Source organism: Podarcis muralis, chromosome 5 (genome assembly GCF_964188315.1).
Source record: "Podarcis muralis chromosome 5, rPodMur119.hap1.1, whole genome shotgun sequence".
Classification (NCBI taxonomy): domain Eukaryota; kingdom Metazoa; phylum Chordata; class Lepidosauria; order Squamata; family Lacertidae; genus Podarcis; species Podarcis muralis.
Window position 1 is genome coordinate 46,482,321 of NC_135659.1, and position 19,996 is coordinate 46,502,316.

The following is a 19,996-nucleotide window of genomic DNA, read 5'->3' on the forward strand; positions in this document are numbered from 1 at the left end:
TTTTTGCAGTGTTGTTTTAATGATACTTTGCCATGAAACATGGCATATAAAGAAATGATTTACTTTCCATGTAATGTACAACTCATATTTACAATAGTTTGTTTTAGCCAGAGGATCATACGATAGAGTTTTAGAACAAAAGTTAAACTTAAATCTATCCAGTGCTACTTTTCTATAAAAAAAAAATGTTGAGAGGGTACTCTCATTTTCCTATTCATATTGAAATACTGCCCCTCAGTGAGGCCAAACTTAGGAGTATGCATACCTCTCGTCTCCCCCAGGAAAAAAAAAGCACTGAATATGTTATGAAACTATGAGGGTTTAAAATCAATTTATATAAAATTGGTTTGGTATTTGAATAAAAGGCCACAAGGCGTATTTAGCATGTTCTTTTGAAAGTCTCTTACAATTTTAACCCTTTAATATTTTAATAAATAGCTTAATAAAAAGTAGGAGGTTTGTGAAATTAAGTTGGGAAAACCAGTTACAACTCACTTTCTCATAACATTCCCTGCCTCTGTCTTTTAAAAAAAATCTTGGGAACAAACAACAATGAACAAGAAAAAGGTGTTTAAAAAGTGTTCATTTGTCGATTTAACAATCCAAGGTAAAAGAAGAAAAGTCTGGCTATAATACTTGACAAGATAGACATCAACATATATGGAAAACAACAGGTGGAATGATAAGAAAGGTAGTATGATTTACTACTGAAAATATTGCACAACTTCATATTTTTCTTTCTCAGATTTACTTCCTGTAATTAAGAATAGCTGCATTAAAGGAGGGGAACTGGAAAAGGTTTGCAATGCAAATCAACCCAAGACTGTATACTGCTAGTTACTTTCTTCCAACAGTGCACCATTTATACTTTAACAACTATCCCAATCCAGCAGTCTTTTGCAGGTATGTCGATTCTGATGCAAACACTGAAGTCCTCCCAGCCTTTGTTCTTTTCACTTACAAGGGCAATTTGGAGTATGCCCGAGTCTGCCTTGTCCAACAAAACAAATAGGAAAGGCTGCTTGCATAGGTGCTGTGTATACACCACTACACACCATGGGATATGGAAGGCATTTGAATGGAAATAGTCTACAGTGACTTATACAGCATCTTCCACAGGTTAGTGGATACTTTTGCAATCTGCCAACTACTCCTGTAGAAATTATTTTACATGTAATTGCTCTATTCTATAGCATTGACAGAGGAATTCCACATTGTGCTCTTCTGATCTTACCATCAGCCCAAGCATTTCAGCTTGCCAGATGGAACAAGCCTCCCTCTCCTCCCCTTGCATGCTGTTCTGGGGGGTCTCCTGACAAACATCCAGAGCCAATTTCAGGAAGCATGGGGTGAGGAGAGGGGTGAAAGCCCTGTTGCATTAGTCCTTGTGTACAGCTTCCGCTGATGGAATTTGTTAGGTGAATGCTTGCTTACAGTCTGCAGTGCTTATACTGTAGACATAGTCTTCAGTGCAGTAGTTGTTTACATACAGTTTCTTCGAATCATGTAGCCAAAACAATCAGAACAGTCCTTGATACATTGCCTGCATCTCATGCTAAACTAAGACATTTCAACATATTGGCTTTAAGTCAAAAGTATAAAGGTCACATTAAAGAATGTTTTAAGAGAACAAAACTCCACATCCTAAGTGGATTTTTATTTTTTTTCAACTACCCTCTCTGCAAGACTGCCTCTATCAAGCACATCACTTTGCTTTTTAGTTTCATAAATGTAAATACTTGGAACAACCCTTACCAGCCGTAGGATCACTAACTTGATCAGTTTTATGTAATTATTTGCCAAATATGAATTTTGCATATAAAACATAAAATATAGAATATTTTAATATCTGCCAATAGACTACTATGTCAACCAAAAGAATACCAAAGGTACACTTAATACACAGAGACCGAGACACAGTATGGTCTTGAGAATCTAAGAAGTACAAAAACAAGAGATGCAGTATTTTTTTTATATGATCCAAGATGAAACTTTTTAAAAAAGAATGCATCCCCAACAAATTGTGTTTTTGAGATGCAGGGTGATCTTTATCTTGTCCTCATCATGCTCCATTTTAACTTAATAAATGTAAGATCAATTTTAGTATTTGAATTCTGCACTCTGTTTAGAAAGAAAATGATGAAAGGAAACACTAGAAAGGCAAATACTGGTTTGTGTTGGTTTTCTTTTAATATTGTCACATTAAAATGTCTCATATAGAAAAAAGTGCATCTCAAGTTTGCTTACAAGCTAGGAGATCTTCTCAAAGTCCACATAATCCTAACTGCAAACAAAATATAGCACTTTTATAACATGTTATAAATAAACTGGTTTTCAAGCATAGAGCCAGCCCCAAAATAAGAATACACTATTTTAGAAGACCTAAGGCAAAATGGATTCCATTTCCAATGAATAAAAAAACTGTGCAAACAAGCTTGAAACTATTTTTGTGCCAGTGTTATAAAATGTAGCTTTTTTTGTAAATAGAGCATTGACCCAAATACCAGGAACTTGTGAAGCAATCTGAACAAAAAATGCAGTTTTCTTTAGGACAAAGGATACTCCAGCATCCCTTTCTCCTTTTTATCGCACGCTCTCTCTCTCTCTCTCTCTCACACACACACACACACACACACACCTCCCCAATAGTATTCTTGTCATTCATCTCAAAGAAGCTTGAACAGAAAACTTCCTGGTGGGCTGCATCCACACAATTTAATTTTTAACATATTTTATTATTCACACAGTTCTTCTGTATGGGTGTGCTAACAGGCTTTCTTAAGGAGCAACTATTTGTAAGCACTGGATCAAGGCTTTACATAAAAATAACTTCCTACTTTTTCTATAGTCTATAAATGTGTTTCTTCTTCCTTCCTTCCTTCCCTCCCTCCCTCCCTCTGTCTGCTATTCAGGATATTTCTTTATTCTTAAGAAATGAGATTTTATTGTGCATGATTTCGTTTCCTAATCCCTGGTTCTTTGGGCAGATGGCAAAGGATCAAACCCCTTTAAAGTGGATGGTTTCCGTGACAGGTCAGAAGAGAAGCTCTGGCTCAGTTAGTCTCGTAGGAGGACAACAGTGCTGCATCAACTGGCTCCATGCAGGAAGGACACGTGAAAGATCTCATCAACCAGTCATCTATACAGTCCAGGTGGTAAATATGCATGCATGGCAGGAATCTGATAGGGTCCCCGTAAACAAAGTCCATCATACAGATCACACATCTAGAAAGGAAAAAAGGAAACAAGATGGAGAGAATCTGAACTCAGCTGAAATATTAACCTGCCCACCTCTTACCAAAGCATAAGGGGAAATGCTTGTTGCTGAAGCACCCGTCCGCTAAAACAAATAGATTAGCTTATTAACATTTAAAATTTAGAGATGTAGAACCTTCCTAAATAATTTTGAATATTCTCTGGTTTTACTATTATTGATTTCTATGTTTGCTTATAGAACCATACCTTTTGCAGGGGTTTCATATCCACAAGTTGCTAAGTAATAGAATAAGTGAATGGAAACTGCACTTGCTTATATCTGATGCAGCACCTAAAATTAATCTATAGTTTTAATATAAAACTACTTTGTTTCTCTTTTTTACTTCTACATTTTATCTCACAGGGAACATGCATGTGTTATGCCTAATGTTGGAGATAGTGCTATTTTTTGAAAATAAAAGGTATTGAACCTAACAGTCATGAACATTTTTTCCCCCAGCAACCACTGATGTAACCTGAAATCAGTTAGCAGAGGCTAATCCAAATAAGTCAGCAGAACTCTAAGGCTGTTATAACTGCAAATTTCATGGCAATATTATCATGCCAACTTTTTTCTTACTCCTTTTTCTGCTTAACATTCAGCATCATGAAATGCTATACAGAACTCAGAAACTTGACCACTATTTGGTGGTCTTTTGGTTGGCCCTAAGGAAGGTCTTTCCCTCCTGTAGATTTGGAGCCATATCAAACACTTGTTGTTCCACTAACAGAGCAGACTTCTGCTTGTCTAACAGAACTTTCCCTTGCAGCCTCCACACCCCCTCCATCTGCTCCAGAAGGTGGGAGGAAGCTCAGGAGATTTTGAGGGAGGTGGGGTGGGAAGAAGCTCCATTACATGAGAGAAACTCTGCACAGGCAATGCTAGATACAACTCTTGATATTTTCCCCCCTGGTGGTCCAAAGTTTATTGTGACTCTTTTGTAGCTTACTCTGGAATCATTTTCTATGGTAATACCTTAAAGTTGCAAGCTGCTTTGAGCCATGAAGGAAAGCAAAATATAACTCAAATTCAGTCTAGAAATACCCACAGCATGAGTTTTTTTCCTTATAAGTGTGTTTGCCTTGTAGTGCCATTACGGAAAGAGCATATCCAATTACTAGGAGCACTGAGCTGTACAGGTGTGAAGGAGACATGTGGAGGGAAACTGCTTGCTGCCTTATGAAGTTTCTTGGTAGCAGAGGGAGGTCTTCCTGGAAACAAACTTACTACTATATTCACTTGATTTGACCTTCCCTATAGGGCCACCTTCAAAGATCAGCAGGCAATGTTGGACCTTAATTAGGAGTATCTTTTTGCAACCAGAAAGGGCAACCCAGTTTCTTAATTAATCCATTGTGAATTAGACAAAAATGATGTCATGGCTGCTGTGTGGAGGACTGGCTCACAGTATCCACTAGGTTGTCCATCCTCTTCAGTCATTACTCAGCTGTGACACCTATGTGCCACCCGCCACCCCACTTTGCCAGGAACCCCTCAGAAATCGGCATGACAAACCCAACTGGATTAGGGTTACTGGTTTTGGATCCAGATTTTACACAAGAGAGCTGGGGTACCATCTAATAGTGTGAGATGGGGCACAGAAGGCTTCAGTTACACATTGCTCCAAATTTCCGAGTAGTGTTTAAGAGCAAATATTGCCAGCCTTATTTCACAGTGGGCAAAGTGGAGGAGTTGGGTTAAAAAAAAATTACTGAAGTCTTGTGCAAGATCTCTGTGGTTAGGCAAGGAAGAAATAAGAGTGATTGTATGTATATGCAGCCTGAGGCAATACTGCAAGTGTTCCTCCTCATCAGGTTACAGCACTGATGAAAACAGCTACACTCAAATTCTCTGGGTGGCTAGCTTGTGTGCAGGTTTGGGGTAAACAGAAATAGGGGTCCGGAATTACAGGTCGCCTATTGAAACAGCATTTTATATTTAAGAAATCACTCATCCAAAAAATGCACTAACAAGCATCTACGCCATTAGTGGCTGCAGATGTATAATACTTACATGATTTTCTATGGTGGTGAAAATCCAGTTTATAAAGTGAGGGGAGTAATGGGCTGGGATTGTTTTGACAATGTCACATGGAATGCATGAAAAAATTAGCATGCATGAGCAGCACTAATTCCACAATAAATTACTGCCTGGAAGCAGCCTATGTCAAAAAGGTTCTGAAGAAGACTGAGAATATGGGTGTTCTCAGTAGTGGCACAACCTTCCCCTGGTAGCATGAACAACTACATCTTTGTGGTTCCTTATCACTGCAAGATAATTCTTATTCAGCAAAGCCTGTGGTGGATTTGCTTAACTTTATCTGATCTATGAGATTTTTCTTCTATCGTATTTTGTGGATTTTTCTGATGTTTTCACATATTGCATTATCTAATTTCTTCTTTGCAACAATTATTCTGATGAGAAGCAACTTACACATTGATGAAAACTGATAAGTAATTGCTTTTAGTGCAGCTATTTCATGTATTTACATAAGTGATGTTACCACAAAAAATGGCACTTACTCTCTGATCTTTTTCTCAGAACCATCTCTTCCTGGATCATAGACTCCTTTCGGCAGGTGCTGTATAAGGCCTATTCGTTGCGCTATCCTAATTTGTTCCTCTTCTGTAAGCTGGGTTGCTAGGCGGGTCTGGCTGGGAGTTGGATGGTAAACTGGAACTGGAACCTGTTCCTAAAATTAAAAGAAAGAAAATGAAAACAAATGCATTTGCTTTGTCAGTTTTAAAGTAATGATAGAAATGGACTTCACAGTATATGGAAATTTAAACTTCTTTCTTTTTGGGAGGAAATGTGTGTAACACTTCATTCTCCTTTTTAGTCTTATAAGCCATAAAATGGGGCAAACTGCAGTGCCATCATTGCTGGGAAGCTGGCATGGATCTATTGTAGGATGTTCTCTGTACAGACAATTTGACTTTTGTTTCCATTAGTTGCCTATGGATTAGTTAAAACAAATGCATAAGTATGACATGAGAATTGGAAAATTATGCTTGCAGGCTGGCTAATTGATGAACATATGGCCTGCCAATACAGAGAAAATTATATATTTTAACTATTACTTGACACCAATCTCATCATCTGCTTAAAACAGACAGTAACTTGATGTAAGTTAGCTTCATAGAAATGAAATGTAACAGACCACTCAAACATCTGCAATACTGAAAGTTTTTGAATACCCTTGTGCCCAGACAATACAACTAGTTCTATTTAAATGGAAAAAACACCACACACACACACACACACACACACACACACACACACTTTAAAAGTTTAAGTGAAAGTCTCTATAAAATCTCCAGGCACATTTATTGTAGCAATATCTCAAATACATACTCCTTTTTGTGTGGTGTTAGTGCAGCTACATCACCTGTAAGTTTCCTGGCCAAGGTGTGCCATCTCAACAATCACAGGTACAGGGTCATTTGCACAACCACATCACTGTAGTTTCAGTGTTGAGACACAACTGTGTTGCCACAAAGCAACAGAAGAGCTGCACGTGGGCAAGGATAAAATGCACCTCTGTGCAATTATGATTTTTAGCTGACTCACTGTGGGCTGCATTTTTGGTTTTCTTCCATCCATACCCAGTATGTATGCACACTGTGAATAATCACATAATCTATCTGAACACACTGCATTAGCACACATATAACACTCAGCATCTTCTATACTGAACAGCCAACTCCTCAGAACAGTTCCTGTAAAAGGCTTCCCTTTGATTCACCCCTCTTCCCACATTTATGCTGTATGTAAATGGCAGGTTACCATGCAGTGATTTTTTAAAGACCAATTACTAATGGAAGGGATTCCTAGTTTCACTTAATCCCCGACGCCCCCCCCCCAAAGCTATGAACAAATGGATACATGAGAGCTGCCAGATGGACATCTGTTAATCTTCAGCAGAAGGCGCTTACGGACTGTAAAATGGAGACTTCCCCATTCCACTTTTCTTTGTGCCCTTCATTTATCATTCAGAAGCCCTTTTTTATCTTTGGACAATTAGTGTATGTTATTTCACAGGGGTGTATCTATTGAGTATCTTCCATCCCTTTTTGCAAATAAGAAACCAAATTAGAGGACAGCAATATTCAATAATAAAGGTCAAACTGGATGCAATGGGGGCAGGTCTGTGCATTTTGCAGCATGCCAGCCACATTTGCATGTCACACTAAGCCAAACCATGGCTTAGTGCAAACATGCTGGTTTGCGAGGAGTAGATTTTGCTCCTCCCTGGTCTTTTTAGGTGATAGATGGGTGGCAGCCCAGCCAAGCCAAGGTTTGGCTCAGCATGTTGTACAGACCCACAACTGTGATAAGCGCTCTCCTCCTTAACCAATGTTTTGGGGTTACAGGTTGTGGTTAAGGGGAGACCTCATCTACAATCCTGGATGCAATGGCATTAAATGGCAAATGTGGATTCTATGTAAGAAGTTACATGGGGGGGAGAGCAAGTATAAAGTAACACATGATAAGGTAAAAAACACAAAACCACTTCACAATTATGCTAATTGGCAACTGACTAGGAAAGAGATATTGGGCTTAGGGGAACTAGATCAATGAAAATGCTAACCCAGTGTGCAGCAGCTATGAAAATTAGAATCCCATGAAAGAAAGGGATTGAAAATAAAATTGCTTATATCATAATACTACCATTATACAAATACTATGTTCAAGTTCTGCTTGCCATACCTAAAAGATATCATTGACCTGAAAAAGTGCTAAATTGAGAACCAAAATGTTTTGGGGGCTGGAGAGGAAAGGTTATGTTAAACGTGTTGCTTTAGTGGGGAAAGTGAGTAAAGGGTGTGGGAAGAGAAATGATAGAGGTATATGCAATTATGTGTGGTATGGGGGAAATTGATAAAGAGCAAACTTCATAGCATGCATAGTTAATGTTAAGTTTTCTAGTGTTAAGAAAGAGGTTAAATTATGAAAAATAATAAATACTCTTCAAGTGGCTAGTTCAGCCATCCACAGCCAGGTGCTCTCCTGGATTTTTGGACTACAATTCCCATCAGCCCCAGCCAGCATAACCATTAATAATGATATTATAATACTTTGAAAAGAGGTCAGTGGTAACTACTAATCCTTGGATAAAGATAATCTGAAGATTACTTTATTCTGTTTAATAAATTGATACAATGTTCAGCATGATTTATATTTAAAAAAATCAGAAAATATTCTAATTGCTGTTCAAGTGTGTTGTCTGACCAACTGATATTGTGCTGTGCCACAAATACTAGTTAAAAATAGGTATACTGATTGTCAGACTGCACTGACTTTGGTGTGCTCAAAATTTGTTGGCTCAAGGAGACCATTCTAGGCTGGATTGTGGCCCATTGAGCTGCTTCAAATATTTAGAATTAGAGCTTCTAGATCACAACAGAGAAGAGAATTCTGTCTTTTACTCCTGTAAGACATATGAGCTTGAACCCTTGCATGCAGTAACTAAAATTGAAAGAAAGTATATGCTATCAAAACACAAAAGCATAGTCAAGAAGACAGAAAGAGCCTAATCTTGACACCTGGAAACAAACTAGAAGGGAGTTTGCCCTGAAACATACCACTCTTGGGCTCTGTTGTGGAGACTAGGTATGTAGCAGAGCAAGGCAGGATAGGGATATAGCTAAAAAACAAACAAAAACTGTATAGTGAACTTTATAAAAATTGAAGGGTAGTCATTTTTCTTACCCCCACCATTAAAAACATCTATCATGATTACAAAAACATTTTCCTGGGCATATTGATGTACAATATTATACCAAAGAAAACCCAAATACCAATCTTGATTTTTAAAAAGATATATTGTTTTACCTTCTTTTGTTTACCCAAACCTAGTTCCTTAGGGTGGCTGTTGTCTACTATAAATAAAAGACTGCAATTTGAGAGCTTTTTTCTACAATTTTCATAACTGTGAGCATAACCCTAACCACCTAATGTTGATGGTTGAATAGAGGCCTGGCGAGGCCCAGACCACTGCTGGCTTTTGAGGCCCCTAGCCACAATAAATGCAGCCACAAAAAAAGATTGCTTATAACATGATCTTTAAAGAATGGCAAACCACAGCAATAAACAAGCAGATGAAGTGTGAGGGAACAGGACAATCTGGCACTTAAAAACAACAAAGGTGGTACCTAGCAAACATGCTTAGAAAGTTCCAAGGAAAGGGCCCCCTTTGGCTGCCACTTGACTCACCTCAGGGGGCTGGGGTCCACAAGAGGACCCTCAGACTGAGTTCGCCTATAAATCAGATATACCAGCTTCACAGATTACTTTGAGGGCTCTGCTTTGAACTCTAAACTTACTGCATTTTCCTGTAAATTATCATTTATAACTTACAATATTATATGTGACTTAAGTTATTTTATTAAATAGCTTTCATCCTGCACCTTCAATCATAACAGTCCCCAGAGCAGTTTACAATCCTCTAAAAATCCATAAACCAATAAAACATAAATTGGTATCCAATAAACAGCATTCTGCTACAGCATTGGCTAAAAAAGTAACAAAACACAGAAAAAAGCAGGAAGACATCAACCTACATAAGCTGCTGTGTCCAAACAGCATTACTTTCTTTACCTTCTGTCCCATATTTATTTATAAAATATTATATACCACTATATATAAAAAAGGGACGCGGGTGGCGCTGTGGGTTAAACCACAGAGCCTAGGACTTGCCGATAAGAAGGTCGGCAGTTTGAATCCCCGCGACGGGGTGAGCACCCGTTGCTCGGTCCCTGCTCTTGCCAACCTAGCAGTTCGAAAGCATGTCAAGTGCAAGTAGATAAAACAGGTACTGCTCCAGCGGGAAGGTAAACGGCATTTCCGTGTGCTGCTCTTGTTCGCCAGAAGCGGCTTAGTCATGCTGGCCACATGACCCGGAAGCTGTACGCCGGCTCCCTCGGCCAATAAAGCGAGATGAGCGCTGCAACCCTAGAGTTGGTCACAACTGGACCTAATGGTCAGGGGTCCCTTTACCTTTACCTTATATATAAAAAAATATCTAAGGGGTTTCTGCTAAGTGATAGAGGGAACCAAGTAATGCAGGTGCCACTACTGAAAATACCTGACCATGCATAACTTCCCTACCCGACAAAGCAACGGGATGTGCAAGAGGACGTCTGTTGATCTCAAATGTGTGGCTGGATTCACACAGGGTCCTGCACTAAACCACTAAGCCACAAATAAATTTCTGTGTAGATAGTTATCTATCTCTGTGTTATTTACATAATTGTGATTCTTTCCATGTCTCGAGACTGTATACTTTTTTTCTCTTCCTATAATCTAAACTCATACCTAATCTTTAAAAGGTAAAAATAATAAAATCTATTTTTTTTGTATTGCTGAATGCTGACTGCATTTGCAGCTTGGTCAAACTCATGTTCGTAGCTTCAAGAACATTGTCCAACCATCTCATCCTCTGTCGTCCCCTTCTCCTTGTGCCCTCAATCTTTCCCAACATACAACTACAATAAACTTCATTAAATTTCTGCATTTAAAAAAATATGAATTACCCCAAGACAATGGGGTATTCATCCAATGAATTCATCCAATGAAAATTCTGGAAACTGGCAAAAAAGAATTAAGTGAAGAGCAAGAAATAATAATTATTTTAATGAAGCATAAAGCTCCTTGTTACAAGCAACTGATTTCTGCACTTCAATTATTGCACAGCATGCTCCCTCATTCCAGGATAATGTCTTAGGGTACAGTTCAGCCTGATGAGTTTAGTGGCTCATGAGTGCTGCTCTTCACTTGGTTCCTGTCCCTACCAGGTGTGATAAATTTCATTTTATCTGGCAAAAGTCCCATATTCAGCCTCATTGGAAAAGAACATGCAGCTGTATAGTTCAGACCCAAATCCCCAAGGTGCTCCACATGGACAACCCCAGCTTGTACCTCTTTAATGAGGTACAAGCTTTTGTGAGAATAAAAAATTCAGGAAGCAGAGTGCAAACAGCGATAAGATTCACAGGATGTGGTGTGGAGTATCAGAAGCAGTTGCATAAACAGAAGTGCTGGTCTGAATGCATCCTTAGAAAGTTGTTTTGTTTTGAAGTGGAAGAAGGGAAGGGTCTGCATAAAATTCATTGTTATCAGGAGCTACTCCTGAAAATCCAATAAGTCACGATTTACACACTAGAAAAAAATGTTAATTTTAAGCACTGCAAATTGAAAAAGTGCTGTGTTTGCCGAGGACAGCAGAAAGGTTGCACAGCCTGGTCTGGAAGTCAAAAGCATTTGTCTTGAGAAAGCTGCAAAAATAACTCATTTCCAAGGGGCAATGAACAATACTACAACAATGGATGTGGCCCCCGCTTAATCCCTGCTTCCTTCCAAATCCCAGCAGCCTTTCTATGGAAGTCTGTTCATGCTTCCACCTGCCTTGCATATTAACTGTAGATTTATAGAGATTGCTTCTTGGACTGAAGAAACCATTCCTGTTAACAGCAGCCTTGCCTGGGCAATACAAAATATTGTGCAAAGCAGCCAAATTAAACACTGCCTGGCAGGACTGGCTTTACCACGAAGCCAATGGGATAGAGTGGCATCATTTTACCCTGTAAACGGGAGAAAGTATTTCCTTCCTTAACAGTTTATTTACTACTGCTGTTTGCTTGCTCCTCTCCTCCACCCCAGCCACCAACTCTTCCATCAGCCAGTGCTTGTGTCACTTCAGGCAGGAGAGAACAAGCCAAATCAAACAGCCGAAGTAGCACATGAATCAGGCCACAGGCTGTTTCTCCATATTTGTGACATGGTAACTATGAGAAATGGAACCAGTAGCTCATTCCACATTGGAAGCTACTTCAGTGAAGAGTGAGGGTTATGCCAACATTGTTAAAATTGGCTAAGCTGTGTAGAAATTTGCCTCACATAAACTGCTTCCTAAGTAGAATGGCACCCAGACTATTCCAGTGTTTTGATAGATGCTACCACGCTGCAGAAGTATGTATACAACAAGAAGCAGGAACGGAACCACTGCAGTTCCCTTGCATGCAATATATTAGAGGGTCATTGCTTCCTTGACTTGAGGGACGCGGGTGGCGCTGTGGGTAAAACCTCAGTGCCTAGGACTTGCCGATCGCATGGTCAGCGGTTTGAATCCCCGCGGCGGCGTGCGCTCCCGTCGTTCGGTCCCAGCGCCTGCCAACCTAGCAGTTCGAAAGCACCCCCGGGTGCAAGTAGATAAATAGGGACCGCTTACCAGTGGGAAGGTAAACGGCGTTCCGTGTGCTGCGCTGGCTCGCCAGATGCAGCTTGTCACGCTGGCTACGTGACCCGGAAGTGTCTGCGGACAGCGCTGGCTCCCGGCCTATAGAGTGAGATGAGCGCACAACCCTAGAGTCTGGCAAGACTGGCCCGTACGGGCAGGGGTACCTTTACCTTTTTACTTCCTTGACTGTTTAGATTTAATCATCGTCTTTCACTTTTACAGAACTATATCTGAAACCTCAGATACAACTCTCTTACTAAGCATAAAATCTACCTTCCAAGTATCATAACATGGGACAAGAGTGGCCAACCTATGAACACTCGGGTGTTGTTGGGCAGTAATTCCCATCATTGCTGATCAGTGGTTGGGCTAATGGGAGTTGAAGTCTAACAACATCTGAAGGATCACAGAGTTAGCCAACCTTGATTCAGGGACTCTAGAACAAATTGGCTTGGAGAAACCCAATAACTGTGCTTTGATGGTGTCAAAAGCTGCTGAGAGGTCAAGGAGAATTAACATCACTACATTTCCCTGTCTCTCTCAATAGATTTCTTCATACAGGGTGAGCAAAGCAGTTCCTGTGCCAAAACCGGACCTAAGCCCATTTGAAATGTATCTAGAATGTTGATTTCTAGAAAGCCTGGATCTTTCCAAGAAAGCCTGGATTTGATCCATGATTCCACCCCCTTCTTAACAGTATGCATTTTTTAAAAACTGGCTTGATGATCAGACTACCTTCAGAACAGAAAAGTACATTATTTCAACATTTCTGCAAAGTTGCTCTACAACCAACAGTTTATCAGCTTCTTTGGATGATACTGGGGTTGCACAAACAGAATCAATATATACAAACCGCACAAATTTAAAGTAAAGAATCAATGAAATGAACAAATCCCTCCCTTACATCCCTTCAGTTCGGAGTTGGCAGGAATTCCTTGCTTTTGGAGATTGCAATCAGGGAAATAGCATATAATATCTATGTACAGTATGTCCCCACAATAGTTGATAGTTTAGAAATGTTGCCATTTGAGTTTCCTACAAATTCACTTTAATGTGAAAATTGTTTCTGTTTGTGGAGCATATATACGATCCCTAGGATTTTTACAGACTGAGCATCTCCATGCTGGTTGGCCATATGTCTCATACTCATTTAACCTTAATCAACAGATGGGCATTTCTGGCAGATTAATGCCTAGCTGCATAAATAGGGAACCATGTGTGAGGGATCACATTTGGAGAGAGGCCATAGCTTAAATGATAGAGCACATACCTTGGAAGCAGAAGCTCCCAGGATCAATCTGTCATATCCAACTGAAATATTCAGGTAGAAAGATCTTTGCCTGAGACCCTAGAAAGTTGCAGTCAGAGTAGGCAGTACTGGCTCACTAGATAAATATTCTGACTTGGAATCAGGCAACATCCATGCACAATTCACTCTCAGCACCAACCTAGTCCAAATATTTCCATCCTTGTTCTTGGGACTATTTTATTTTATACACTGTAGGAGTTACCATCTGATATGTGTGCCTGTGGAAAATTCTGCTGTTTCTTATTTAAACCAGATCACCCAACTTCTGTCCAAGATGGAGGTGAAAGTTACTTAAGTGTTTTGTGTGTAAGACCAAACCTCCTAGTTCTTCCCTTTTAAAATTGGCTAGATATCTTGGTGGGGCTTTTTGGGCCGCAACACTACTATTGTTTAGCATTATGTGCACAAACTGGAATAAGCCTTAGGCTTGTATAATCTCTCATCTCTCTCTGGCCATGGCAACAAGATCTGGAGCTGACACTTCTACTGTTAAAATAACCAGAGCCCCCTACTTGGAGGGACTCAGCAACAGCAACTAAGACACCATCCATTCTGTGAGGATCAATGACCAAACAAGACAAATAAATGGTGTTGTACGGTGCTACACAAAATGGACCCCCATTTACCCTAAAACATTGCATATTGAGTTCATTCTAGTTCGCTAGAAACAGAGTAAAGAAGATACAAAAAAAACCCCACACCTTGCTTGATTAAAGCAATTACCTTGTTAATTGGTAAGGCTCCAAAGTGGACTGTCCAGATGTAAAAGATGGAAGGGTTTCTGCACCTTTAGCAGCAGTCATGCAAGTTACGCCTGCTGAAATTCCCTTTTCTGCACAACCAAGGTGCCCTAGTTTATCCCATAATCCAAAGGGGATGTAAAATGTTTCTCTCAAATTACAATAACAATTTCCCTCAGGGATGAGGGAAGTAGACACTCCAATTTTACCATACAGCTTACAAAAATTGGTTTTTTGTTTTGCTTATTTCAACAGCTGAACAGCAACCAAAAAGCACCTTGTATGTTGAATAAAATGTGTTTACACTAATGTATCTGATAATGGGAAGCGTGTACAGTGGTATCTCGGGTTACATATGCTTCAGGTTACAGACTCCACTAACCCAGAAATAGTATCTCGGGTTAAGAACTTTGCTTCAGGATGAGAACAGAAATCATGCTCCGGCAGCAGGAGGCCCCATTAGCTAAAGTGGTGCTTCAGGTTAAGAACAGTTTCAGGTTAAGAACAGACCTCCAGAATGAATTAAGTTCTTAACCCAAGGTACCACTGTACTATATTCCTTTTTGTGATAACCCAAAGCTTATCCCTGCTGTGACTGTGCATTTTCAGTTTCCAGGGCACAAGTCCAAGAGTGATCTCATTCAGAGCTCAACCACTTCTAATACAGAATATATGTTTGCACTAAGGACACATGCAAGAAAGAAGTATATTCACTCAGGTGGTTGATAATACTTTTTTTAAAAAAACTTCCAAAAAACTGGTCACTGGTATTTTTTATCTTTTAAAAAAAGCTGTGCCTGCAGACAGATAATCAGGTTGGGTATCCATAGCAGTGACCAAAGGAGGAATGACTGCTGAGAGGAGAGCAGAAAGAAGGAAAACCATTGTACACCTGCATCAGCACAACCAGACACCTTCATCTGCCCCAGCTGCAACAAAACATGTCTCTACAGCCAAAACAGGTGCTGTGTAACTCTCCAATGGTTTGACTTCACCCCCAAAGGGTGAAGACAGAGAGATGTCAACTCTAAAAACACAGATTGTCTGTGTTCAAGAAAATATTTTCTTAGCTGCTAGGATGGTTAATAACATGAACTGTGAAATTCCTGGTTCAAATATAAGACCAGTCTACCTTTCCCTGCTGTTGTAAGGAATATCAGGTCAATGTATGGGAATTGTTTTGTGTATTTATAGGGCAAGGCAATATGCTGTATGCAAAGGGTTAAGTATCTAGCTATATTAGCATATAACCAACATACTGTAAACTGGGTGGATTAGGACTTTTTTCAGGTTCTAAATAAATAGAGCATTTCACTCCAAACTTTAGGTTTTGATCAAACACCAGTACTGATGACATTTCTGATGGGAGAATGGCTACCGCAGCCTCTGATCTCCCACTGGTATGAAAGCCGACTGGTTTGAGTTCAGAAAGTAAGACTCAATTGCAAGCTAGCAAAAAACATAACAAAACCATTTCCTCCAAAATACAAATACATTATATTGCTAAATTTGAGAAAGGTTTATTTATACACACAACGTTCCTTTAATATCATGCATGCTAGATTTTTAGTTTGCTGTAGATTGATTAAAGAAGGTGCTTTTTATATGAACACTCCTATATTTTGATAGTGTTTAGCACAACTGAGATCAAAATATGATCACTACTTTTCCTAACAAGTAAACCAAAATTATCATGAGAATATTTTAATGCTAGCCAGTATCTCTCTAGCTGTACCACCTGAGGAACAACATAAATGCAGCCTGACATCCTTCACAGTGCACTTAAATACACTTAACCAGATTCTGTATTTTAGTAAAGTACCATAGAAATGAAGCTATTGAAACTGAGTTTTGGAGGATGATTGTTTAAGAAAAAATAATTATCATCAAAGCTGTTGGACAAGATGCACGTAAGAAAGACACTGCAGTTCTAAAATCACAACCCAAGTCTCCTGACTCCTAGTCCACTGCCTTATTGCCTGAATTACTCATTTTAGGCTGCTGTAATACTGCACTATGAAAATATCATTGCCAAAGCACTAACTGGAATTTTATCTAAAGGAAACATAAAACAACTGAAAAAGCTGATTGTTCATTCTGGTCCAGAATCTAGCTAATGCTGGGTGTTCCTGGTTAGATCCTCAGGGTATTATGTAATGCTTCCCATAGATCAGTTAGAAAAATGCAGGCATCTCAGAAATCGGCCACCAACGGAGCCCTGCAGAATAATCTTATCATTTCTCTTACAATCATGAGGGCAGAAGGGAATAAAAACTAAATAAATAAAACCAACCTCCACAATACTGCAGAATCACCCATGTGTTAGACCACAGATCAACACACACAAGACCACCATACCTATGAACCACAGGCTTGTGATTTTCATTTATTAACTGCAGTAATGTCAATAAATCTTGGCTGTGAGTCCTGGAAGATCTGCTCCTTTACGGGCTTGGGAAAGCAGGGTCCTGACTGACTCCACTTACAAAGGCTGAGGCTGCTGGAGAGACAATACAGGCTGTCTTAGTGGAGACCAAGGTCATCAAGCCTGAGCCACTATTGGCAGTAACAGCAGAAATATATGCTGTATGTTTAAGATAATATTTTATTCTCTTGCCAACTATGCTGTTTCAAATGTGCAGTTTATTGAACTTCCTTTAGTAATGTTTTCTTTTGTTATGTTTAATTTTTTTTGTTAACTTTGCTGTGTTAAATGTGCATACTGTACATGGCCTCCTTTGTATTATTTTGAAACTTATAAAGAAATGTGATAAAGAAATGAAAAATAAAAATAAATAAAAAAGCACTCTTACTCTTTTTTAAAAAAACAAAAAACCACCCACCAAGAGTTACTTCCTGTATTATTTTTCACATATGGGATGACTGTCAAATGTCAGTTCTGTGACTCTTGTATATACACATATATAGATTCAGAAAGTCTCAAAAGAATTCCAGTGTTATCGAGTTCACGAATCAGTGACTTGTACTAATTTAAAAATGGTGATATGGAAGTAACTTGAGCAAGTCATCTCATGCCTGCAATAAAACATGAAAGAAACTCTATGTGACATCAGCTTGGAGGCAGAAGATCATAGAATCATAGAGTTGGAATAGACCACAAGGGCCATCGAGTCCAACCCCCTGCCAAGCAGGAAACACCATGCAAAGATGCAAAGTGTTACGCCAGTTTCAAGACAAAGTATTGGACACAATTTAAACAGACCACCACAATGCAATATGAAATTGCATTACAGACAATTACCGTACTAAAAACCTCACACTCATTAATACCCAGAAGTAAGACAATATACCAATATTGCTATGCTGGCTACTCAGCCTAGCACAGATGTGGTGCTGGTACCCTACAACCATAGCTTGCATATTAAGAATCAGTCTTGGGAACATTCACAATCCATCTCTTCCCAGTGTGAAATGCTGCCCTTTCCTCCATGGTTGTTCTATGTTTGCACCAACTGATCAGAGAAACGCAAGGAGAAGTTTTGCTCACAAAGGTGTAACTTTTGCTCATGTTTTTCTAAACAACGTAGCATCCTGCACCACAGAGTACACGGTGCTGTTTAAATTTCTTTGTATACATATAGGGCCTTGTTGGCTTGGGACTACTTGTTAAGACTAGTCAATGTCCTAGTGTGTACAAAAAGAGCTCTATATCTTGGCAATGAGAGCTATATAGTATATTTCAAACAATGCTGTTATGGCCGCTAGAGAACGAGTATAATGGGGCTATTAAACCCCAAACCAAAAACCAGTTCATCTTATACAAATTTATGTGTTAATTATTTATAAGATTTTTACCCTGCCCTTTCTTCCTTAGGAGCACAGGGCAACTTACACTAATAAGCAGCAAAACAACTAATCATACCATAGGGTGCTCAACACTGGCTCTATTGTCAATTGCCGCTCCCCCATTTAGCAGGCACTGCGTATTACTTCAAAATGCAGTAAGCCAGCCCTGTTCATTTATCTGAGTGAGACCCTGGACTTCTTCCCCAAAATCGTTCCCTGATGGCACAACTGTGTGATTTATGGTTCCACTTATCCCACACTTAGTCCTAGTAGTTCCAACATGACTCTGAAAGATGTAGTTTGGTGACTACAGGCTTAGTCAACTATCTTGTTGCAGGCATTTTGGCACAGTATCAATCCTGCAATTTGGCAGCTTGTCATTTTAGATATCTTAGCTTAAATAGAGGAATGACTGAGAATAGCTGTTCTGTATTAAACTACAAGGAGAATGTAGTTAGCCAGAATACAGTTGTGCTACCAAAGTTGGAGTTCAGCCAATACATCTTGTTGAAACATAATGAGATTTTTGAAGTTCAGTCAAACAACAGTATCACTTCTGCTGTAAATTCATTGTCCCAATATAAGAGATTACGATAGAATAGCTGAGTAGATTACAGTTTCTTACAGCAATTCAGCATCAAAGTGGATTAATAAACTCTACCTGGAACAGCCATACAAAATAAAATAATTAATAACCTTTGTTTTCCCCTCATTTTACCATGGGTATGTTGGGACACCAGGGCTTTAAAGCAGGCTATCACCCTATTAAAGAAAATAAATACTGGAACTGTTTTCAAATTGAAGGGCAGCATTTAAATTCATAAAATCAATTAAACATGTTAGAGGTAAGGACCAGGATGCTAAATTCTCTTAAAAAAACAACTACTACTCTAAACTCTACAGTTTTCTTAGTCCTTGCACTATGCTGACACTATGATAAACAGGGATGAGCATGACACTAAGTTTTTTGAAGCACTCGAGCACCTCTGAATGTAAATGATGACACAGACAATGAAATCTGAAGAGCCCACAAACCAAATTAGGTTTGTAAGACATTTTTAAAATAATACTGGAATGGCAATCATATGACATAGTTTTTATGCTCCAAGAGTCCTCAGGGACTGAATGCAGATACAGGCAGTGTGCAAACCTGGCACATGGCATGTCTCTCTGCATGCATGGAGGTCACTGCATTCTGTCTTCCATGCACAAATACAAATACAGAGTGTGCTCTCCATAGCTAGAGACTCGGAATTAAGCATTTTCTGCTGTATTTTTCCTAGAATAGAATTACATTTTTGATCAGTATAAATCATTTGCTGTGAAAGCAGACACAAGTTCTATAAGTGATAAAGCAAAACTGAGCATCGTAAAAGCACAATGTGACTTAAGCATTTTGAAAACACAGCAAAGCTCCCACTCCCCCACCCAAGCCCAACCCTTTCTAGCACTCCACTATTTACCAAAGTCTGTTGCTGTGGAAACAAATCTACTGTAATAAATGACAGTTTTGAGAAGAGAAGGAAACACAGCCAAGTCCCATGACAGAAATGAATGACGTTATTGTAACCATTGATGTCTCGTGAGTTTATCACCCGCTTACATACATCAAAACAGATGCAAACACCCTCTAAATAATCTTTCAC

The 19,996-nt window shown here is 39.2% G+C and overlaps 1 protein-coding gene across 2 annotated transcripts in view; it reads right to left on the bottom strand.

Annotated features, from left to right (window-relative positions):
- The window catches only part of RNF11 (ring finger protein 11), a 35,709-nt gene that overhangs the window by 5,646 nt on the left and 10,067 nt on the right, over window positions 1-19,996 (bottom strand). The window contains exons 2-3 of one of the 2 annotated variants that reach the window (XM_028733517.2): window positions 5,779-5,948; window positions 567-3,225 (exon numbers count right to left, since the gene is read on the bottom strand). In XM_028733517.2, coding sequence (XP_028589350.1) covers window positions 3,054-3,225; window positions 5,779-5,948 — 342 coding nt within the window. In that variant the 3' untranslated portion in view covers window positions 567-3,053. Of the gene's footprint in view, window positions 1-566; window positions 3,226-5,778; window positions 5,949-19,996 lie in introns of those variants that run through there. The other variant, XM_028733516.2, reaches the window with a different exon arrangement.